Below are 24676 nucleotides of genomic sequence, written 5' to 3'. Positions count from 1 at the left end.
GTAGCCTGCCTGTAATGTTGCAGAAGAAGTCTAGAATGACAGAGGTTCTGAGAATCCACAACAACAAGCCTGGTAGCCTGCCTGTAATGTTGCAGAAGAAGTCTAGAATGACAGAGGTTCTGAGAATCCACAACAACAAGCCTGGTAGCCTGCCTGTAATGTTGCAGAAGAAGTCTAGAATGAAAGAGGTTCTGAGAATCCACAACAACAAGCCTGGTAGCCTGCCTGTAATGTTGCAGAAGAAGTCTAGAATGACAGAGGTTCTGAGAATCCACAACAACAAGCCTGGTAGCCTGCCTGTAATGTTGCAGAAGAAGTCTAGAATGAAAGAGGTTCTGAGAATCCACAACAACAAGCCTGGTAGCCTGCCTGTAATGTTGCAGAAGAAGTCTAGAATGAAAGAGGTTCTGAGAATCCACAACAACAAGCCTGGTAGCCTGCCTGTAATGTTGCAGAAGAAGTCTAGAATGACAGAGGTTCTGAGAATCCACAACAACAAGCCTGGTAGCCTGCCTGTAATGTTGCAGAAGAAGTCTAGAATGAAAGAGGTTCTGAGAATCCACAACAGATTACAACAAGTGAACATTCTAGCTAGTGCTTTGTCTAACTCATTTCAGGAGAATTCACACACACACACACACACACACACACACACACACACACACACACACACACACACACACACACACACACACACACACACACACACAGCCGGAGTGACGCAGCAAGTCATTTCTCCAGACCAAAGCCACAGGTTTGCAACAGTCAGAGAGGCAGTGTTATCTAGCCCAGTGTTTGACAGAGAGAAAAACCTGTTTCCACTCACTGAGCGCTGTGCTGTTCTCACTACCTGACTAGTGGGTCGTCCATTCAAGACAGAAAGTACAGCCATGCTATGGTTCTCTATGTAAAGCCTTTATCTGTGTACAATAGTTTACATTTTTACTTCAGCTTCATTTGTGCAAAGTGGTTTAGGAAAAAAATACGTCATATATGTTTCTGTCTCAGATGGGTGGCTAACATCTCAGTGGAAGGAAGGGGGGAGTGAGGAGAGGAAGGGAGGATGAAAAGGGAGTGTAGAGGAAGGGAGGAGGAAAAGGGAGTGTAGAGGAAGGGAGGAGGAAAAGGGAGTGTAGAGGAAGGGAGGAAGGCAGCAGTTGTAGAGTACTATAGGGTTGTAGTTATAGTACTATAGGGTTGTAGTTATAGTACTATAGGGTTGTAGTTAGAGTACTATAGGGTTGTAGTTAGAGTACTATAGGGTTGTAGTTAGAGTACTATAGGGTTGTAGTTAGAGTACTATAGGGTTGTAGTTAGAGTACTATAGGGTTGTAGTTAGAGTACTATAGGGTTGTAGTTATAGTACTATAGGGTTGTAGTTAGAGTACTATAGGGTTGTAGTTATAGTACTATAGGGTTGTAGTTATAGTACTATAGGGTTGTAGTTAGAGTACTATAGGGTTGTAGTTATAGTACTATAGGGTTGTAGTTATAGTACTATAGGGTTGTAGTTAGAGTACTATAGGGTTGTAGTTAGAGTACTATAGGGTTGTAGTTAGAGTACTATAGGGTTGTAGTTAGAGTACTATAGGGTTGTAGTTAGAGTACTATAGGGTTGTAGTTATAGTACTATAGGGTTGTAGTTATAGTACTATAGGGTTGTAGTTAGAGTACTATAGGGTTGTAGTTATAGTACTATAGGGTTGTAGTTAGAGTACTATAGGGTTGTAGTTAGAGTACTATAGGGTTGTAGTTAGAGTACTATAGGGTTGTAGTTAGAGTACTATAGGGTTGTAGTTAGAGTACTATAGGGTTGTAGTTAGAGTACTATAGGGTTGTAGTTAGAGTACTATAGGGTTGTAGTTAGAGTACTATAGGGTTGTAGTTAGAGTACTATAGGGTTGTAGTTAGAGTACTATAGGGTTGTAGTTAGAGTACTATAGGGTTGTAGTTAGAGTACTATAGGGTTGTAGTTAGAGTACTATAGGGTTGTAGTTAGAGTACTATAGGGTTGTAGTTAGAGTACTATAGGGTTGTAGTTAGAGTACTATAGGGTTGTAGTTAGAGTACTATAGGGTTGTAGTTAGAGTACTATAGGGTTGTAGTTAGAGTACTATAGGGTTGTAGTTAGAGTACTATAGGGTTGTAGTTAGAGTACTATAGGGTTGTAGTTAGAGTACTATAGGGTTGTAGTTAGAGTACTATAGGGTTGTAGTTAGAGTACTATAGGGTTGTAGTTAGAGTACTATAGGGTTGTAGTTAGAGTACTATAGGGTTGTAGTTAGAGTACTATAGGGTTGTAGTTAGAGTACTATAGGGTTGTAGTTAGAGTACTATAGGGTTGTAGTTAGAGTACTATAGGGTTGTAGTTAGAGTACTATAGGGTTGTAGTTAGAGTACTATAGGGTTGTAGTTAGAGTACTATAGGGTTGTAGTTAGAGTACTATAGGGTTGTAGTTAGAGTACTATAGGGTTGTAGTTAGAGTACTATAGGGTTGTAGTTAGAGTACTATAGGGTTGTAGTTAGAGTACTATAGGGTTGTAGTTAGAGTACTATAGGGTTGTAGTTAGAGTACTATAGGGTTGTAGTTAGAGTACTATAGGGTTGTAGTTAGAGTACTATAGGGTTGTAGTTAGAGTACTATAGGGTTGTAGTTAGAGTACTATAGGGTTGTAGTTAGAGTACTATAGGGTTGTAGTTAGAGTACTATAGGGTTGTAGTTAGAGTACTATAGGGTTGTAGTTATAGTACTATAGGGTTGTAGTTATAGTACTATAGGGTTGTAGTTATAGTACTATAGGGTTGTAGTTATAGTACTATAGGGTTGTAGTTATAGTACTATAGGGTTGTAGTTATAGTACTATAGGGTTGTAGTTATAGTACTATAGGGTTGTAGTTATAGTACTATAGGGTTGTAGTTATAGTACTATAGGGTTGTAGTTATAGTACTATAGGGTTGTAGTTATAGTACTATAGGGTTGTAGTTATAGTACTATAGGGTTGTAGTTATAGTACTATAGGGTTGTAGTTATAGTACTATAGGGTTGTAGTTATAGTACTATAGGGTTGTAGTTATAGTACTATAGGGTTGTAGTTATAGTACTATAGGGTTGTAGTTATAGTACTATAGGGTTGTAGTTATAGTACTATAGGGTTGTAGTTATAGTACTCTAGGGTTGTAGTTAGAGTACTCTAGGGTTGTAGTTAGAGTACTCTAGGGTTGTAGTTAGAGTACTCTAGGGTTGTAGTTAGAGTACTCTAGGGTTGTAGTTAGAGTACTCTAGGGTTGTAGTTAGAGTACTCTAGGGTTGTAGTTAGAGTACTCTAGGGTTGTAGTTAGAGTACTCTAGGGTTGTAGTTAGAGTACTCTAGGGTTGTAGTTAGAGTACTCTAGGGTTGTAGTTAGAGTACTCTAGGGTTGTAGTTAGAGTACTCTAGGGTTGTAGTTAGAGTACTCTAGGGTTGTAGTTAGAGTACTCTAGGGTTGTAGTTAGAGTACTCTAGGGTTGTAGTTAGAGTACTCTAGGGTTGTAGTTAGAGTACTCTAGGGTTGTAGTTAGAGTACTCTAGGGTTGTAGTTAGAGTACTATAGGGTTGTAGTTAGAGTACTATAGGGTTGTAGTTAGAGTACTATAGGGTTGTAGTTAGAGTACTATAGGGTTGTAGTTAGAGTACTATAGGGTTGTAGTTAGAGTACTATAGGGTTGTAGTTAGAGTACTATAGGGTTGTAGTTAGAGTACTATAGGGTTGTAGTTAGAGTACTATAGGGTTGTAGTTAGAGTACTATAGGGTTGTAGTTAGAGTACTATAGGGTTGTAGTTAGAGTACTATAGGGTTGTAGTTAGAGTACTATAGGGTTGTAGTTAGAGTACTATAGGGTTGTAGTTAGAGTACTATAGGGTTGTAGTTAGAGTACTATAGGGTTGTAGTTAGAGTACTATAGGGTTGTAGTTAGAGTACTATAGGGTTGTAGTTAGAGTACTATAGGGTTGTAGTTAGAGTACTATAGGGTTGTAGTTAGAGTACTATAGGGTTGTAGTTAGAGTACTATAGGGTTGTAGTTAGAGTACTATAGGGTTGTAGTTAGAGTACTATAGGGTTGTAGTTAGAGTACTATAGGGTTGTAGTTAGAGTACTATAGGGTTGTAGTTAGAGTACTATAGGGTTGTAGTTAGAGTACTATAGGGTTGTAGTTAGAGTACTATAGGGTTGTAGTTAGAGTACTATAGGGTTGTAGTTAGAGTACTATAGGGTTGTAGTTAGAGTACTATAGGGTTGTAGTTAGAGTACTATAGGGTTGTAGTTATAGTACTATAGGGTTGTAGTTATAGTACTATAGGGTTGTAGTTATAGTACTATAGGGTTGTAGTTATAGTACTATAGGGTTGTAGTTATAGTACTATAGGGTTGTAGTTATAGTACTATAGGGTTGTAGTTATAGTACTATAGGGTTGTAGTTATAGTACTATAGGGTTGTCTCAGAGAACCTGGTGACAGAGGATTAGTAGCTAGATTTCCTCAGAGAACCACACGAAGCTAGCTGTACACACACACACACACACACACACTGACTGGTTTTATATACACACACACAGCTTTAATCCCCAGGGGATATGTGTTGGCCATGTCTTTATATACACACAGCTTTAATCCCCAGGAGATGTGTGTTAGCCATGTCTTTATATACACACAGCTTTAATCCCCAGGAGATGTGTGTTAGCCATGTCTTTATATACACACAGCTTTAATCCCCAGGAGATGTGTGTTAGCCATGTCTTTATATACACACAGCTTTAATCCCCAGGGGATATGTGTTAGCCATGTCTTTATATACACACAGCTTTAATCCCCAGGGGATATGTGTTAGCCATGGCTTTATATACACACAGCTTTAATCCACAGGAGATGCGTGTTAGGCATGTCTTTATATACACACAGCTTTAATCCCCAGGAGATGTGTGTTAGGCATGGCTTTGTGGGTCAAAATAAAACGTGTTGATTAGAGAGAATGGTTTCTTTTAGAGCTGTTGCTCTGCTTAAACGTGAACACACACGACTCAAGTCATTTCTCCCCTGCCATTTTAAAGGCCTTGTGAACCTTCGAGTGGAAGCGGCGAGCCAAGCGGAGCTGTGTGTGTTGCTATAGCTGGGTAATTGGGTCAACGTGAGTACGTGTGTCATGGGAGGAGGACTGCGGTGGAGTGATCCGAGCTACAGCAGGAAACATGTGTGGTGGTGGAATGACGATCTCTCCCGTTCATCTTTCCCTTCCTCCCCCTCTTAGTCCCCCCGCTGTCTTAGTCCCCCCACTCTCTCTCTCAATAACATTCCAGGAAATGTACACCTGCACATCAAGAGCAGCTACCATCTGCAAGCTTAACTGTCTCTCTGCTGCTTCTTCATAATGACACACAGGCCTGGAGGGTTTTAGGGAAAATACGTCTCATTCACAACAACGTCTTTTCAGGGTTTTACATGAAAAGGACTTGTTTGGAAAATGACTAACTTAGCTTGGTTTAAAAAAAACACCACTTAAACCACTTGTTGCTCACATGTAAAAGACCGTCATGTTATTGTCTAACTTCCTAGAACAAAACTGGGTTCAATAAAACATTTATATTCCTATAAACAAACCCTTCAGTATGTATGTCAAGGCCATGTTGCATTAAGAAATCTTCAGGGTTGGATTACATCTTGTAAATAGGAGGTCAAGTTGCCTCACTGAGCAGATGTCATATAACTCAGCTAATGCTAGTCTACACAGCCCTGCCCCTTGCCCTGCCCCTTGCCCTGCTTCACTGAAGGGCGCACTTACGCTAAGCTAACTGCTAAGCTAGCTAACTCTGGTCTACAGCCGGCAGAGTCCCTGCCATGCTCACTGTGCTAAGCCGAAAGGGATGCTATTGCTAATGCTAAGCTAACGGATGCAAATGCAATGCTTTTGACAACCCATGCGTCTAGTCAGCCAAAGGGCACGATAAGCTAAATGCTAAACTAACACTGGTTGTAACAGCGGAGCCCATGTTCCCTGCTTAACCTCAGGGCATGATTATGCTACGCTAGCAGCTTGAGAGCAGCTCTAGCCTTGGAGAAAGGCTCCCACGATAGGCAGGACAAAGGAATGATAGACTGACTGGCTGGGAGGGAAATGCACAGGATGCTTGATTCCTGCCTGCACGTGAATTCCAGACATTCTTGGTGGCGGGCCACTGGGTGTTAGACTGCTGCGGGTCCCACAGAAGCAAGCTGAGGAGGCTCTGAGAAACTCAACACACAACAGGCTCTCTCACACACACCACTCAACATACAGAACCACTCAACCTCTAACAAAGTTTAGAATATTTATAAGGGTGGGGGGGATGGGACAAATTCTGAGAACTTCAATAAGAGCCTAAAAGAAGTCTGAGAAACGGACAATGTAATCTCCATAAGAACCCAATCACCTAAACCCAATCAGAGACAAATGGTGGCCATATTAGGCCAATCAGGGCCCATCTCTGGTCCTATTAAGCCAATCAGGGCCCATCCCTGGTCCTATTAAGCCAATCAGGGCCCATCTCTGGTCATATTAAGCCAATCAGGGCCCATCTCTGGTCATATTAAGCCAATCAGGGCCCATCTCTGGTCATGTACAACGCAGGACATGGAGTAGGTCTAGCTGAAGATATAAAAATATAAACTGGATGTTGATTGGCTAACAGCCGTGGTATATCAGACCGTATACCACAGGTATGACAAAACATACATTTTTACTGCTCTAATTGCGTTAGTAACCAGTTTATAATAGCAATAAGGCACCTCAGGGGTTTGTGGTATATGACTAATATACCACGGCTAAGGCTGTATGCAGGCATTACATCATGCCATATACCACACCCTCTCGGGCCTTATTGCTCAAATATAGCATCTATATAGACACTATAGAATATCTATACATTTAGACGTGTGCAGGTTCTTGCCAGTGTTCCAAGAGAGACAGAGATCAAGGTTAGTTGCTGCAAATGGACTGGTTCTTTATTTAGAGAGTGAGCTGTACAAATAGCATGCAGAGAGGCAGAGCCAGCCAGCTACCCCAACAGCAGGGCAGACAGGGGCACGGGAGTCAAGTGAGTCCACTCAGGCTGTGTGTGTGTCCAGGCTCTCTGGATGGTACATGGAATGCGGCACCAAATGGCCGTGATTCTCTGCAGAGAGAAGCGTGTCCACACACACACACACACACACACACACACACACACACACACACACACACACACACACGAGCTTCTGCAGTCCAACAGAAATACAAAAATAGTTGACATCAGCAGAGGGTCTTTTCAATAGGCCGTTCCCTTGCCTCCATGTCATCAATACAAAACCTGCTTATATGGGGAAAAGCCACAGCAGAACAGAGCAGAGCTGCTATAGGGGCTAGGAGAGGGAGGAAGAGGAGGGAATATGGAGGGGTGTCTGGCTACAGAGACTGAAGATCGTGAGAAAATCTCTCTTGAACTTCAAACATGCACCTGTAGCACGCACACACACACTGAAATGGAAGTGCCAGTTTCCTGCCGTGTCCCCAGCACGATTACTATTCAAATGAGAGCGTTCTCAGCGATGAGTCACTGGAGCGTAGCGAGTCAACACTTGATCTGTGATATGAGCCACTAAAACCAGCTGCTGTTGGGCTGTGTGTGTGTGAAGCTGTGGCCTAGCTGTAAAAGACTCTGGCTTGGGGCTGTGTGTGTGTGTGAAGCTGTGGCCTAGCTGTAAGACTCTGGCTTGGGGCTGTGTGTGTGTGTGAAGCTGTGGCCTAGCTGTAAGACTCTGGCTTGGGGCTGTGTGTGTGTGTGAAGCTGTGGCCTAGCTGTAAGACTCTGGCTGTTGGGGCTGTGTGTGTGTGAAGCTGTGGCCTAGCTGTAAGACTCTGGCTGTTGGGGCTGTGTGTGTGTGAAGCTGTGGCCTAGCTGTAAAAGACTCTGGCTTGAGGCTGCGCAGTGTGTGTGAGAAAGTGTGAGGCCTAGCTAACTGTAAAAGTCCTGAGTGTATCCTGTGTGGTGCCAGAGAGAGGGCCGAGTCCCACACCAGACATGCCCTGGTGATGACTAATCTAAGACACCTGTAGCTGCACGGTGACTACTCCACTCCTACAGCTCTCTTCCCTACTTTCTTTCTTCTTCCTCTCTCAGCTCTCCTCCCTGCTTTCTTTCTTCTTCCTCTCTCAGCTCTCCTCCCTGCTTTCTTAATTCTTCCTCTCTCAGCTCTCCTCCCTGCTTTCTTCATTCTTCCTCTCTCAGCTCTCCTCCCTGCTTTCTTCATTCTTCCTCTCTCAGCTCTCCTCCCTGCTTTCTTTCTTCTTCCTCTCTCAGCTCTCCTCCCTGCTTTCTTCATTCTTCCTCTCTCAGCTCTCCTCCCTGCTTTCTTCATTCTTCCTCTCTCAGCTCTCCTCCCTGCTTTCTTCATTCTTCCTCTCTCAGCTCTCCTCCCTGCTTTCTTCATTCTTCCTCTCTCAGCTCTCTCTCCTTTCTTCAGTGACCCCTGCTCTCCCCTCAGAGTCCTGTCCAAAGAGCAGTGTACGGCTGGAGAAAGACCCACCTCAACCTACATTCTCCCAGAGCCAGACATCTCAGCCTAATCTCCATATCTCTGAAGTTTGAACGCCCGACTGGTGCACAATCTACAACACGGCCTGGTCGACACCGCCACGCGGCCTGGTCGACACCGCCACGCGGCCTGGTCGACACCGCCACGCGGCCTGGTCGACACCGCCACGCGGCCTGGTCGACACCGCCACGCGGCCTGGTCTACTACATCACACAGCCTGGTCTACTACATCACACAGCCTGGTCTACTACATCACACAGCCTGGTCTACTACACCACACAGCCTGGTCGACTACACCACACAGCCTGGTCGACTACACCACACAGCCTGGTCGACTACACCACACAGCCTGGTCGACTACACCACACAGCCTGGTCGACACCACACAGCCTGGTCGACACCACACAGCCTGGTCGACACCACACAGCCTGGTCGACACCACACAGCCTGGTCGACACCACACAGCCTGGTCGACACCACACAGCCTGGTCGACACCACACAGCCTGGTCGACACCACACAGCCTGGTCAACACCACACAGCCTGGTCAACACCACACAGCCTGGTCAACACCACACAGCCTGGTCAACACCACACAGCCTGGTCAGCACCACACAGCCTGGTCAGCACCACACAGCCTGGTCAACACCACACAGCCTGGTCTACACCACACAGCCTGGTCAACACCACACAGCCTGGTCAACACCACACAGCCTGGTCAACACCACACAGCCTGGTCAACACCACACAGCCTGGTCAACACCACACAGCCTGGTCAACACCACACAGCCTGGTCAACACCACACAGCCTGGTCAACACCACACAGCCTGGTCAACATACAGTCTAAACTCTTGTCCTCAGCACCGGGGCAGGATGTGGATGCGGTTTCCCTCCCCTCAACAGAAATATTGGTTCCCAGGGCCCTTATCTCAGCGGAAACGGAGGCGCGACTTCAGGAACTACCGTACATCCTTGTTTACTTCCTGTGGTGCAGTGTGGTGTGATCGGGTGACGCTATCAGCCTAGGGATTAGCCCAGTTGGTTTCTGGGCAATAAAGCCAGAACGCTATGCAGGTATCACACGGTTATTACAGACGGTAATGAATGTTAGTTTAACTAGTCTCCGTTTTAGCCTCTTACCTTGTGTGAGTAGTGAGGATCCATGATCCGGGCCAGCCCAAAGTCTCCTATCTTCAGCACCAGGTCCTCTGTGTTGACGAACAAGTTGGCAGGCTTCAGGTCTCTGTGCAGTACGTTGGCAGAGTGGATGTACTTGAGGCCTCGCAGCAGCTGGTACATGAAGAGTCTGGCGTGGTCCTCAGAGAGAAGACCCCTCTCCAGGAGCTGACACAGGTCTGTCTCCATGTACTCCTGGACGATGTACACAGAGTTCACCTCTGTCAGAGAGACCATGTCCTCTGTTAGGTGACGACCGCTGGGCCCTAGCGTCTCAAATACCTGGCAGAGGGAAGTAGAGAATATTATCTGTTAGGTGGCGACTGCTGGGCCCTAGCGTCTCAAATACCTGGCAGAGGGAAGTAGAGAATATTATCTGTTAGGTGGCGACTGCTGGGCCCTAGCGTCTCAGATACCTGGCAGAGGGAAGGTGTTCATATGTTAACATCAACTCATATGAGCAGATATACCTGCATGTGTGCAGTGTAACTCACATCCTGCCTCTGTTCAGCACTAACTAGTGTGAGGTAGTCCAACAATTGGAAGTGACTTGTATTGTTCAACTCAGGCCAAGTCATATGACGGCAGTTTGATGTTGCAGTGTGACTTGAGCAGGGGAGTTCCCCCACTGTCTGCAGTGTTAGGAGCTGACCCATTCCACTGCTGTCCTGACTAAACACAACTCCATATGAATGGCCAATAAAAAGTACTGTACAGTTGGTTACTGCATTTCCTGTGTTACCTTGACAGTGTTGTCGTGGTCCAGCCTTCTGATGATCTTGATCTCTCTCAGGGCGTGTTTGACGCTCTGAGGATCCGTCAGGATGATCTTCTTCACCGCCACGCGTTTGTCGCAGTCCGTGTCAACGGCTGAGAACACCAGGCCGTTCCCGCCGTAGCCCAGAGGCTTCAGGTCCATGTAACGTGGGCCCAGGTCAAACCCATGGATGTTCATCAGAGACTCAAACTTCTCCGCCATCTTGGATTTGATGTTTTGACTAAGTTTCTATTGACTTTGGGGTTGTTCAATACAAAATGGACAAACTGACTGGTAATAAGCTAAAGAAGGTCTTAACTGGTGTGTAATATTGTGAAAATATAAATGTGGGTGATACAACCCTTACAGAAGACTACTGTTTCCCCCTGTCTAACCCTCACAGAATCACACGGCTCTCTGACTCACAACCAAAGTAGAAAGTCATGTTTGTTTGACAAATGGTGCAAGTTTTTCCAGGCCTAATATGAATAACTTTTTCAAAATCGTTTTTTTTTTGTTGGCGCTTCTCCGGTTATTAAACCGTTTTTAGGCGTTTAGTGTTTAACAGCCAGTGATAATGGAATGAACGCAAGAGGCCAATTCAAAACCTACAGCAGCATCTCGTTGCATCCTCACAGTACAGATATATTCAGTGATAGACTCACTCTGTGTAGCTGCATTGATTCTAATTGCGCCAAAAAGCACTACAATTTTAAATTCTATTTTTTTTTGTTTTTTTTGTATTTACTTAATCTTCTTCCTGTTGAAACTACCGCTCATCCAAAATGGTGTCTTGCCTTTTAGTCTTCACAGAGTAGTCTGGCCCTCAACAATCGGGTGGCTCAAGCTCACCACAGTCGCAATCAAAGCTATCCTCCATTTTACATGGGCGTAACCTGAAACAGAAACAACACAATGCTTTAGGTCAGCAATCAGACAACAATCAGACAATAGTAACACTGCCATGGCTGGCTGACTTGACATAGTTCCATTCAACCGTTTAACACCCTGACGTCAAATGGACTAAACGACTGTCACTGTCCAATTTAAGATGACCCAAAAGAGAAATACATGTAGAGAAATGCTAGCTAATACGTTTCAAAACTTTCAAACTAGGTTTTTCATCCAATTAGCGACAGATTTTCACACAAATATTCTAAAATCGGCATAAAAACTATATGCAAATCTTCCCACCAGATATGAGTTTCCATCAAATTGACTTGTGCACGATTTACATAGTGCGCATCAAAATACATTTTACGGTTAAATTCCCATGTAAAAAAAAAAAAAGAAAAAAAAAAGCAGGTTAATTGGGTTCATCACATTTTCAACTCTACTGATTGTTTTCACAAAAAACAGATGTTGTATAGCAAGTGTGTCCATTCTGGTATTGGCGCGTGTGCTCTAGACAACCGCTCACAGATACAGTGCGGGTATAAAACTACAACTGGATTATTATTTGACAAAAGAGAGAGATTATCTTTATTTGTAAAACGGCAGCCGAGCGTCGATGATCACGTCAACAGAATAAGACCCTTGATATTTATTGGAAAATAGTCTTATATTTTAACTATTTGAGGAAAATGTCCAGTTTTAGTCAATAAACTACAAAAAAATTGCTAGCTCGCTGGCTTTGCAATCCAGCCACGTTGCAATAAAGACCATATGGTCTGCGGAAAGTCGCTAGGCAGATGTTAGAAGGGGCTAAAGTAGTTTGGGAAAGGGGGATACCTAGTCAGTTGTACAACTGAATGCCTTCAACTGAAATGAGAGGTTCAGGGGGCTGCCTTAATCCACATCTTTGGCGCCCGGGGAACACACTGGGTTAACTGCCTTGCTCAGGGGCAGAATTACAGATTTATACCTTGTCAGCTCGGGGATTCGATCCAGCAACCTTAACGATTACTGGCCCAACGCTCTAACTTAAGCGACTGAGCGTGGTATGATCGTCGGTGCCAGGCATGCTGGTTCCAGTATCTCAGAAACGGCCGGCCTCCTAGACTTTTCACGCACGACAGTGTCTAGGGTTTACCGAGAATGGTGCGACAAACAAAAAGCATCCGGTCAGCGGCTGTCCTGTGGGCGAAAACAGCTCGTTGATGAGACGTCTAAAGAGACTGTCAAATGTTTTCCTGGCATACGTTAGGTCCCTTGATACCAATTGAGCAATGTTCCCATGCCCAGAAGAATTCAGGCCGTTCTGGATGCAAGGGGGGGTCTGACCCAGTACTAAATTGGTGTACCTAATAAACTGGCCACAATGTATATGGCAAACATTAGCCAGTTAACCGCCTAGAGTCAAGGGCCACGGCCATGCGGAGAACTAATTAGCTTAATAAACAAATTCCCATCAAAATCCACCTGTTTAAGCTGGAGACATTTGCCACTGGCTGCGTCTCAATACAATCTGTTATTCAATGGGTTTCTATGAGCTAATAGCAGTAAGGCCAAATTCAATGTTTCATATATATATATATATATATATATATATACTGCTCAAAAAAATAAAGGGAACACTTAAACAACACAATGTAACTCCAAGTCAATTACACTTCTGTGAAATCAAACTGTCCATTTAGGAAGCAACACTGATTGACAATACATTTCACATGCTGTTGTGCAAATGGAATAGACAAAAGGTGGAAATTATAGGCAATTAGCAAGACACCCCCCAAAACAGGAGTGATTCTGCAGGTGGTGACCACAGACCACTTCTCAGTTCCTATGCTTCCTGGCTGATGTTTTGGTCACTTTTGAATGCTGGCAGTGCTCTCACTCTAGTGGTAGCATGAGACGGAGTCTACAACCCACACAAGTGGCTCAGGTAGTGCAGTTCATCCAGGATGGCACATCAATGCGAACTGTGGCAAAAAAGTTTGCTGTGTCTGTCAGCGTAGTGTCCAGAGCATGCAGGCGCTACCAGGAGACAGGCCAGTACATCAGGAGACGTGGAGGAGGCCGTAGGAGGGCAACAACCCAGCAGCAGGACTGCTACCTCCGCCTTTGTGCAAGGAGGACCACTGCCAGAGCCCTGCAAAATGACCTCCAGCAGGCCACAAATGTGCATGTGTCAGCATATGGTCTCACAAGGGGTCTGAGGATCTCATCTCGGTACCTAATGGCAGTCAGGCTATGCTCTGGACACTACGCTGACAGACACAGCAAACCTTTTTGCCACAGTTCGCATTGATGTGCCATCCTGGATGAACTGCACTACCTGAGCCACTTGTGTGGGTTGTAGACTCCGTCTCATGCTACCACTAGAGTGAGAGCACCGCCAGCATTCAAAAGTGACCAAAACATCAGCCAGGAAGCATAGGAACTGAGAAGTGGTCTGTGGTCACCACCTGCAGAATCACTCCTGCTTTGGGGGGTGTCTTGCTAATTGCCTATAATTTCTACCTTTTGTCTATTCCATTTGCACAACAGCACGTGAAATTTATTGTCAATCAGTGTTGCTTCCTAAGTGGACAGTTTGATTTCACAGAAGTGTGATTGACTTGGAGTTACATTGTGTTGTTTAAGTGTTCCCTTTATTTTTTTGAGCAGTATATATATATATATATATATATATATATATATTATACCTAAAGAGGTCCTAAATTTAAAAAAATGTAATAGATAAATGATCCTTGGTAGGACCATCTTAAAACAATTCCATATGTTGTGGTCCCGTGTCCCGTGTGGCTCAGTTGGTAGAGCATGGCGCTTGCAACGCCGGGGTTGTGGGTTCATTCCCCACGGGGGGACCAGGATGAATATGTATGAACTTTCCAATTTGTAAGTCGCTCTGGATAAGAGCGTCTGCTAAATGACTTAAATGTAAATGTAATATGTTAGCTTAGTTTTCAGTCAGACATTCACACTTTCCATAGAGTTGAAATATCTAGCCAACCTTTTTTTATTGAATTACATTGGTTGTTAACGTCGGCCGATTTGACACTTTAGCTTTGGTTGAAAGGCAAATACAAATGCATACTAGTAGTGGTCATCGCTCCTGCTCGAGTCTACACAATCTCGGTGATGTGAAACAACATCATCATCTCACTGGCTTCTCTAACGAGCTCTCATTGGCTATAGATAATCACCGTTCTCAGACAAAATGTGTCGTTGCACATTTCACACTACAAGAGCATTGCAGAGTTTGTGCCGTTAAAATCAAACGTTTGAAAATATTGGGATGTCTGGGACTGCTCATAGATTGGATGGGAAAAGCTCAGATTGCGTCTCTGACCCGCTCACATTAAACGAGCGTTGGTGACAGCCGCGCACCTCAAGCAGGCAACGACATGGGGATTCCGTATCCGAGCTCAGAAACTTGTCTGGGACAACAACGTGGTCTCAAGAGTATTTCACATTAAAACTGTAAGCAAATTCGAGACACTCCATTTAGTATGGTATGCATTCATTGTTGGATGTCCTTTATACATTTCATATGATATGTTACAGTATGATATGTTACAGCATTCAAAAGTGACCAAAACATCAGCCAGGAAGCATAGGAACTGAGAAGTGGTCTGTGGTCAACACGTGCAGAACCACTCCTTTATTGGGGGTGTCTTGCTAATTGCCTATAATTTCCACCTTTTGTCTATTCCATTTGCACAACAGCATGTGAAATGTATTGTCAATCAGTGTTGCTTCCTAAGTGGACAGTTTGATTTCACAGAAGTGTGATTGACTTGGAGTTACATTGTGTTGTTTAAGTGTTCCCTTTATTTTTTTAAGCAGTGTATGTTCCAAATTTGCTAAACATATGATATTCCAATTTGTTGTGATCATTTTTTGCTAAGTGGCTAACGTTAGCTAACCTTTCCCCTAACCCCTAAAGCTAACGTGCTAAGTAGTTGCAAAATAGCTATAAAAAAAAGTAGTAAGTAGTTGCAAAGTTCTAATTAGATCAAATGCAATCTTCAGGTTGCTATACGTTCTCGTTATACGCCCACCCAATCACGCTCCTTTAATTTATGCCTTAAGTAACCTATCTTATGTAACAATACCAAACGTAACATATCATACTAATTTGAGTGTCCCGGATTTACTTTTACTATGTTACGTCTAGTCTATGACCCAGTCTGGGGACTGCTAAATCGGGGGCAAAATCATGTAGTGTACAGTCGTGGCTAAAAGTTTTGAGAATGACACAAATATTCATTTTCCCAATGTCTGCTGTCTCAGTTTGTATGATGGCAATTTGCATATACTCCAGAATGTTATGAAGAGTGATCAGATGAATTGCAATTAATTGCAAAGTCCCTCTTTGCCATGCAAATGAACTGAATCCCCAAAAAACATTTCCACTGCATTTCAGCCCTGCCACAAAAGGACCAGCTGACATGTCAGTGATTCTTTCGTTAACACAGGTGTGAGTGTTGACGAGGACAAGGCTGGAGATCACTCTGTCATGCTGATTGAGTTCGAATAACAGACTTGACGCTTCAAAGGGAGGGTGGTGCTTGGAATCATTGTTCTTCCTCTGTCAACCATGGTTGCCTGCAAGGAAACACGTGCCGTCATCATTGCTTTGCACAAAAAGGACTTCACACGCAAGGATATTGCTGCCATTAAGATTGCACCTAAATCAACCATTTATTGGATCTTCAAGAACTTCAAGGAGAGCTGTTCAATTGTTGTGAAGAAGGCTTCAGGGCATCCAAGAAAGTCCAGCAAGCGCCAGGACAGTCTCCTAAAGTTGATTCAGCTGCGGGGTCGGGGCACCACCCGCACAGAGCTTGCTCAGGTATGGCAGCAGGCAGGTGTGAGTGCATCTGTACGCACAGTGAGGCGAAGACTTTTGGAGGATGGCCTGGTGTCAAGAAGGGTAGCAAAGAAGCCACTTCTCTCCAAGAAAAACATCAGGGACAGACTGATATTCTACAAAAGGTACAGGGATTGGACTGCTGGGGACTGGGGTAAAGTCATTTTCTCTGATGAATCCCCTTTCCGATTGTTTGGGGCATCTGGAAAAAAGCTTGTCCGAAGAAGACAAGGTGAGCGCTACCATCAGTCCTGTGTCATGCCAACAGTAAAGCATCCTGAGACCATTCATGTGTGGGGTTGCTTCTCAGCCAAGGGAGTGGGCTCACTCACAATTTTGCCTAAGAACACAGTCATGAATAAAGAATGGTACCAACACATCCTCCGAGAGCAATTTCTCCCAACCATCCAGGAAGTTTGGTGACGAACAATGCCTTTTCCAGCGTGATGGAGCACCTTGCCATTAGGCAAAAGTGATAACTAAGTGGCTCGGGGAACAAAACATCGATATTTTGGGTCCATGGCCAGGAAACTCCCCAGACCTTAATCCCATTGAGAACTTGTGGTCAATCCTCAAAAAGCGGGTGGACAAACAAAAACCCACAAATTCTGACAAACTCCAAGCATTGTTTATGCAAGAATGGGCTGCCATCAGTCAGGATGTGGCCCAGAAGTTAATTGACAGCATGCCAGGGCAGATTGCAGAGATCTTGAAAAAGAAGGGTCAACACTGCAAATATTGACTCTTTGCATCAACTTCATGTAATTGTCAATAAAAGCCTTTGGCACTAATGAAATGCTTGTCATTATACTTCAGTATTTCATAGTAAAATCTGACAAAAATATCTAAAGACACTGAAGCAGCAAACTTTGTGGAAATTCATATTTGTGTCATTCTCAACTTTTGGCCACGACTGTACACCTGTCTTAAATGTGGGAGGACTGGACCTCCGACCTCACATAAAACGACAGTTTTTATAAAAAAATACTTATTTCAGCACCCAAAGAATAGCGTTAGTCTGCAATTACACAGAACAATGTATGTAATTGCTGGCTATTCTTTGGGTGCTGAAATCAGTAGTTTAAAAAAAAAAAACTTAATTTTAAATGTGACTCCACACTCCAGTGTTGCCAATTTAGCAAGTCAGATCCTTCCAGCGACTTTTATTGGCAAAAGAGTAGAGACAAATTTAAATACTTTTTAAAGGCTGCCCCAGTGACTTTCGGTTGATTTGATTTAACTAGGCAAGTAAGTTCAGAACAAATTCTTATTTACAATGACCGCCTACCCAGGCCAAACCCGGACGACGCTGGGCCAATTGTGCGCCGATCTATGGGACTCCCAATCAAGGCCGGATGTGATACAGCCTGGATTCGAACCAGGTACTGCAGTGTCTAAGCCCCCTACGCCACTCGGGATTTAGTGACTTCCGTGTTTGTGTGCCTGCCGGTCTAAACTCAGCTGCTCTTCTCCTGCTCCACTGAGTTAGCGCCACTCTAGCCTCTTGGTCCTCACCCCTCTGCTGCAGCGAGTTTAGTTAATTTATTAAATAGGCTCCTTGTTAAGTGGCACCACAGCTCTCTAAGGCATAAACAATAATAACAAGTAAAAAATTAAAATAAAGTGTATACTATTTTCAAAACAAGTACTTGCTGTTTTTTTATGTGCATTTAAATTATTTAATCGGGTCATTTTTGTTCTCCTTCACCTTCAAACATTCCATTTAGTTTTGCTTTGGGGAATGTCTCATTGCATGAGAGGACTGAGGGACAGCATAAACGTAAAAACAAATCCCTATTACGTCATCTAGGGACAAACGCTACTTTCCTTTAAAAAAAATGGATGTTAACACTGCGCTGCTCAACTCCATCGTAAATCGTGGAGTTGAGTCGGCTAGCAAGCTAGCTAAACGTTACTGTAGCATCGTTCGCTAACTAGCTACACACTTTCTGTCCAAAACGGAGCTAGCCAGAAAACACCGAATTGTTTAAATGTAAATAACATGGCGATAGCAGCTTGCCAACAAAACATATTCGCCGTATTGTTGACTATAGGTTATTTTGTGTTAAACTAGTTCATCGTAATAACGTTTTTTTTCAGATAGCCACTGCTAGCCAAGTTAACCATGTGATCGCTCCCCCATAAGTCATGAACCTCCGACTCCTGTGATATTTCGGTGAACAGACCCCTAGTTGACTGTTAGCTTATCCTACCTTACAGGTGAAATGAAATATCGTTGATATTCAGCCAACGGCTTCTATATAACGTTACCCATATAAACATTACATCGAATCAAATGACCAACGTTTATCCTCATATTTGGTTGATAGAGAGCTTGCCAACGATCCCGTGACATGAACAAAGGCGCCCGTTGTTGGCTTGAGGGTCTTTAGTTTAGCTGGCTAACCTCACAAACCAGTCGCTAGCTAGCTTCGTCGGCTACGTGGTCGTACCTCTGAGGTATAAAAGAGCGGATCCTACTCCCTCCTAACACAAAGCCGTTGCCAAACCGACGTCGAAAATGAACGTAATCTGCCGTTTAAAAACATAATATGACCTTCCCACATAACAATGCACTTATACGTAGCACTTACAAGAAATAGTATTGAATCACTTACTGTTCTCGTCCGTTTCATTTGATATAGCTATGTTTTTCAAGGCGATATAAGGTCGGGCTGCGCTCCGTTCGCACTGCCCTGCGAGTCTGTTACAATCGCCATTCAGACTGGCTGCTTGCGTCAGCGTCATTCAAGAGACGTGGAGAATGGAGATGATGGGAAATCGGGCGGTAAATTCAAAATATTGGAATAAAACAAATATTTAGGGCGATTCTATCTTCTAATGTTTGTTTGATGTTATTTTACTGACTGTGTTTTTTGTTATGTTTAAAAATAGCCTAGTATCCGAATAAACTGTTATTTTACGCTGTGGGCCCTGAAGTTATTGACAGCCGGGCAGAATCTTATCCTAAATAGATAGCCCCAATACAAAGGAAAAACACTAACAGGCCGTCAGCACTATTGAATGGAGGATCAAAGCGGCCTTGGGAAACCTCAAACGCAAAACAGTTAAACATTAAGCAACAGTCATTAAAACAGTTACAAATCAATTAACAGCCATTAAAACAGTTAACGTCAATTCATTATTAAACTGCTGATAGTTAGGATTATGTTAATTCAGAAGGTCAATGTTTTTAGACGTAGGCCTGTATATAAAACAATGCATAGGCCTAATTGACAACCTGTCATGTTCAGCCTATAGGCCTATTTAAAGCCTATAGCCTAACATAATGCATAGCCTATAGGCCTAATTGACAATCATATTGAGCCTATATCTTATGTTTATAGTAAACACAGAGACTATGCGGTCTCAATCAATCATTTAATCATGACCTATAGTTTCTGTATTTCTCTCGCATGTATTTTACCTGTTATTGACTGGGCACAGGTGCAGTGCCTGTTACATTTGGACCATATGTCACACACAGTTGCTGAGACGGAGGATTATATTTATATTTTCAAAATAAATATTCAATATCAACACTCAAGAGAGATACTAATATTTGTGTCAACTTCCAAGCAAGTCAGTCAGACAAGACAGACAAACTTGTTTTGGAAATTCCTCTGCTTGCGGAAGACTGCGGATGTGCTGCCGTTGTTTTTCATCCTTCAGCAGCAATGCAGTGTTTTCTGAGCGCTGCCTAATGCTATTTTCAGATTATGGTACACAGTACTGGGTTATTAGCCGCGTTAGAGATAAAAGTCCCTCGGAAAGGTTACTGGTGCTGCGTGAGGATTTAGATAGTCCATCTGTCATGATGCGCTTGTCGCCTTTTTCTGCTGTTTTTTTTAGTCTTCTTTTTTCCCCCGACTAGCGGTATGTGGAATCTCTCGCACTGCGATCTACCTACATCCTCCCGAAATTAATATTCCGAATAAACAAATAAAAATCACACAGAAATAAAACAGAATAGGCAAAATTCGGATCCAGAGATATTCAGATATATTCTGCAGGTCTGGGGTCCGTGTCTGCTATGCAGTAGCTTCAGCAGTCAGTCTGTGAGCCAGTGTGATGTAACAACATCAGCATAGGCAGCACCAGAGCAGGGGAGAGCGGCGGGGAAGGAGGATATGTAGGATAAGTTGATGAATGAACGAGCAACAGAATCGGCCAGTTTAATGAGAGGACCGGAAGAGGCGGGACGCAGAAGCAGCAGGAGCAATAGGGTAGGTTGCTCCCATCAACTGGAGTGTCCATCAACAGGGCCAGCACACCATGTGAAGAGCCATGTGGCTGAGAATGGTGCAGAACGTTACCTGACCCAGCCTGGGATGATGATGTAGACTAGTGGGATGGAGAGACAGGAAGGATGCTTAGTCTATTATGCGACAGACATGGCGACGTGAGGTGAGCATTTTGAGACTGTCCAAGGAGCAGGCTAAAGATCAGCTGTGTTCTCTGTCAGTTCCATATGTAGGAGAAAAGAAAAATAGCTGAATGGAATTCTGACCAATACTACAAATTGCCTACACACACTCACACATAGATCAATAACTATGACATAGATCAATAACTACAGTAATATATAGATCAATCACTACAGTAATATATAGATCAATAACTATGACATAGATCAATAACTATGACATAGATCAGTAACTACAGTAATATATAGATCAATCACTACGGTAATATATAGATCAATCCCTACGGTAATATATAGATCAATCACTACAGTAATATATAGATCAATCACTACGGTAATATATAGATCAATCACTACAGTAACATATAGATCAATCACTACAGTAATATATAGATCAATAACTATGACATAGATCAATAATTACAGTAATATATAGATCAATCACTACAGTAATATATAGATCAATCACTACAGTAAGACATAGATCAATAACTATGACATAGATCAATCACTACAGTAAGACATAGATCAATAACTATGACATAGGTCATTCGGGCTCCCGAGTGGGAGTGGTCTAAGGCACTGCATCTCAGTGCAAGAGGTGTCACTGCAGTCCCTGGTTCGATTCCAGGCTGTATCACATCTAGCTGTGATTGGGAGTCCCATAGGGCGACGCACAATTGGCCCAGCGTCGTCCGGGTTTTGGCGGGGTAGGCCATCATTGTAAATAAGAATTTGTTCTTAACTGACTTGCCTCGTTAAATAAAGGTAAAAAGAAAAAAAAAGGTCAATCGAAGTTGCTGAAAATGTCCCAGTGTACTAATGAGTCCTCACACTTTAAACCTCTCCTCCCCCCTCACCTCCCCCTCTCATATCTCCTCCTCCTCTCCTTCCCCTCCTTCTCACCTCCCCCTCTCATATCTCCTCCCGCTCTCCTCTTCTCCTCCCCCTCTCATATCTCCTCCCCCTCTCCTCTTCTCCTCCCCCTCTCATATCTCCTCCCCCTCTCTTCCCCTGTTTCCTCCCCATCTCCTCCTCCTCTCTTCTCAAGGTTAGTCTACAGTATCATTTGTTGAGGCCCTTAGACTCCCTCTCAAAGAGCATGTGATTGTGTCAACCTGCTGAGGTTGAAGTAGTAGGATATCCATCACACTGGCTTATGTAACTAATGTTGATATGTTGAAACTGAAGCCGTATCACGACGCAGATGGTCAGTATGAAGTAGCACCATAGACAGTGGGAGCTGATTTGACAAAATAACGTTGCCGTGACTTTGATATCAAATGGAAACTCTATCCTAATGCACATAGGGACAACCCACCTGTGTCTACACTGTTACTACAGAACCACTTTGTATCGATGTGCTGTGCTTTACGGGCTAAGACGTCCCTCTCTGAGTCCCAGGATGCGTTACAAATAGTACCCTAGGGCATAGGGGTCTATTTGGGACTTAATTCCAGTGTTATTTCATCTGCACAGAATGTTCTCTGTTCTCAGAGTGTGAAGAGTGGTTCTGACTACCGTGTCTCCAAGGAGATGTGAAAATTCTGTTTACACCCGTCTGTCACTGCTGCTGTGATGATGACAGCGGGAATAATCAAAGGAAGCTCATCACAAGCCTGCCTGCATGCCTGTCTTTCTGCCTGCCTGCTTGTCTGCCTGTCTGTCTTTCTGCCTCCCTCAGCCTCGACTCATGCTTCCAGCTCACCATCTCACCACAGAGAGAGAAAAAGAGAGACATACAGAGATCTCTAGCGCTCGTTGTTCATCTACAATCGTCAAAAACTAAATTGCTATTCGGCTGAAACAGACAGTCATGTCTCTTAGACTCTCCTACATGCCCAGCCAACAAACCTCTCATGTCTCTTAGACTCTCCTACATGCCCATCCAACAAATCTCTCATGTCTCTTAGACTCTCCTACATGCCCATCCAACAAACCTCTCATGTCTCTTAGACTCTCCTACATGCCCAGCCAACAGACCTCTCATGTCTCTTAGACTCTCCTACATGCCCAGCCAACAAACCTCTCATGTCTCTTAGACTCTCCTACACGCCCAGCCAACAAACCTCTCATGTCTCTTAGACTCTCCTACACGCCCAGCCAACAAACCTCTCATGTCTCTTAGACTCTCCTACACGCCCAGCCAACAGACCTCTCATGTCTCTTAGACTCTCCTACATGCCCAGCCAACAGACCTCTCATGTCTCTTAGACTCTCCTACATGCCCAGCCAACAGACCTCTCATGTCTCTTAGACTCTCCTACATGCCCATAGAACACTTCAACCAGAGTCCCTCTGCACTTATACTGTTGTTCTGCTGTGTTCAACTTAGTCTGTAACTGGATATTGCAGCCGTCTATCTCTCTTACCATGGTTGAAATCCTCCCGGAGTGTCAGGAACGCCATGGTACAGAACAGCAGTTAATCCATACAGTTATGCACTAAGGAAAGAGACCAATATCCAACGGTCCAGCACGGCTTGTCCCACAGTCCACAGGGCTTACAGCAGCCCCTCAGCAGCCAGGCAAAGGGAAGTAGACAGTTGCCAGACAGACAGACAGACAGTCCACTAGTAGCCTGTGGAGTGATACAGTACTGTGTAGAAATAGATTGTCACAGTCTTGGTGATATGTTGTGTTGCTCAATGTGAGTCAGTCTGGGTTGGGAGGTGGAGCTCCATGAAGACCATGTGAGTCAGTCTGGGTTGGGAGGTGGAGCTCCATGAAGAGTACATATAGGCTGAACATGGAGAGAGGGAGGGAGAGAGAGGGGGGGAGGGAGGAGCAAAGGGGAAGAGGGGGGAGAGACAGGGAGGGAGGGAGAGGGGGAGGAGTGAGGGAGCGAATGAGAGAGGGGGAAGAGAGAGGGAGGGGGAGAGAGGGGGGGAGAGAGCAAAGAGAGGGTGGGAGACTGAAGGGGGAGGAGAGAGAAAGTAGAGATGGAGGGAGAGAGGGACATTGAGAGAGAGGGAGAGTGGGGGGAGAGCGGGAGAGTGGGGGTAGGTGCATCTGGCTGCATCTCTCTCTCTCTGTCTCTCTCTCCCTGCATCTCTCTCTCTCTCTCTCTCTCTCTCCCTGCATCTCTCTCTCTCTGTCTCTCTCTCCCTGCATCTCTCTCTCTTTCCCTGCATCTCTCTCGCTCTCTCTCGCTCTCTCTCTCCCTGCATCTCTCTCTCTCTCTCTCTCTCTCTCTCTCTCTCTCTCTCTCTCTCTCTCTCTCCTTGCATCTCTCTCTCTGTCTCCCTGCATCTCTCTCTCTCTCCCTGCATCTCTCTCGCTCTCTCTCGCTCTCTCTCTCCCTGCATCTCTCTCTCTCTCTCTCTCTCTCTCTCTCTCTCTCTCTCTCCCTACATCTCTCTCTCTCTCCCTGCATCTCTCTCTCTCTCCCTGCATCTCTCTCTCTCTCCCTGCATATCTCTCTCTCTCTCTCCCTGCATATCTCTCTCTCTCTCTCCCTGCATATCTCTCTCTCTCCCTGCATATCTCTCTCTCTCTCCCTGCATATCTCTCCCTCTCTCCCTGCATATCTCTCCCTCTCTCCCTGCATCTCTCTCTCTCTCTCTCCCTGCATCTCTCTCTCTCTCTCTCTCTCTCTCTCTCTCTCTCTCTCTCTCTCTCCCTGCATATCTCTCTCTCTCTCCCTGCATATCTCTCTCTCTGTATCTCTCTCCCTCTGCATATCTCTCTCTCTCTCTCTCCCTGCATATCTCTCTCTCTCCCTGCATATCTCTCTCCCTGCACATCTCTCTCTCTCCCTGCATATCTCTCTCTCTCTCCCTGCAGCTCTCTCTCTCTGCATCTCTCTCTCTCTCTCCCTGCATATCTCTCTCTCTATCTCTCTGCATATCTCTCTCCCTGCATATCTCTCTCTCTCTCTCCCTGCATATCTCTCTCTCTCTCTCTCTCTCTCTCTCTCTTTCTTAAGAAGTGAGGTTGCTGTATAATCACACCATATTCGTTTCCTTAATACTC

General features: G+C 44.3%; 1 protein-coding gene across 3 annotated transcripts in view; it reads right to left on the bottom strand.

Annotated features, from left to right (window-relative positions):
* The window catches only part of LOC129834902 (mitogen-activated protein kinase 6-like), a 38916-nt gene extending 15577 nt beyond the window's left edge, over positions 1-23339 (bottom strand). Inside the window, exons 1-3 of one of the 3 annotated variants that reach the window (XM_055900271.1) lie at positions 23075-23339; positions 10504-11414; positions 9726-10043 (exon numbers count right to left, since the gene is read on the bottom strand). In XM_055900271.1, the coding sequence (XP_055756246.1) occupies positions 9726-10043; positions 10504-10740 (555 nt within the window). In that variant the 5' untranslated portion in view covers positions 10741-11414; positions 23075-23339. Of the gene's footprint in view, positions 1-9725; positions 10044-10503; positions 11415-18894; positions 19563-19703; positions 20410-23074 lie in introns of those variants that run through there. The other 2 variants (XM_055900270.1, XM_055900272.1) reach the window with 2 other exon arrangements.
* Between the last annotated feature and the right edge of the window lie 1337 nt (positions 23340-24676).

Source organism: Salvelinus fontinalis, chromosome 35 (genome assembly GCF_029448725.1).
Source record: "Salvelinus fontinalis isolate EN_2023a chromosome 35, ASM2944872v1, whole genome shotgun sequence".
Lineage (NCBI taxonomy): Eukaryota > Metazoa > Chordata > Actinopteri > Salmoniformes > Salmonidae > Salvelinus > Salvelinus fontinalis.
Note: the sequence above shows the minus strand (reverse complement) of the source record. Positions and strands in the feature narration are given on the sequence as shown.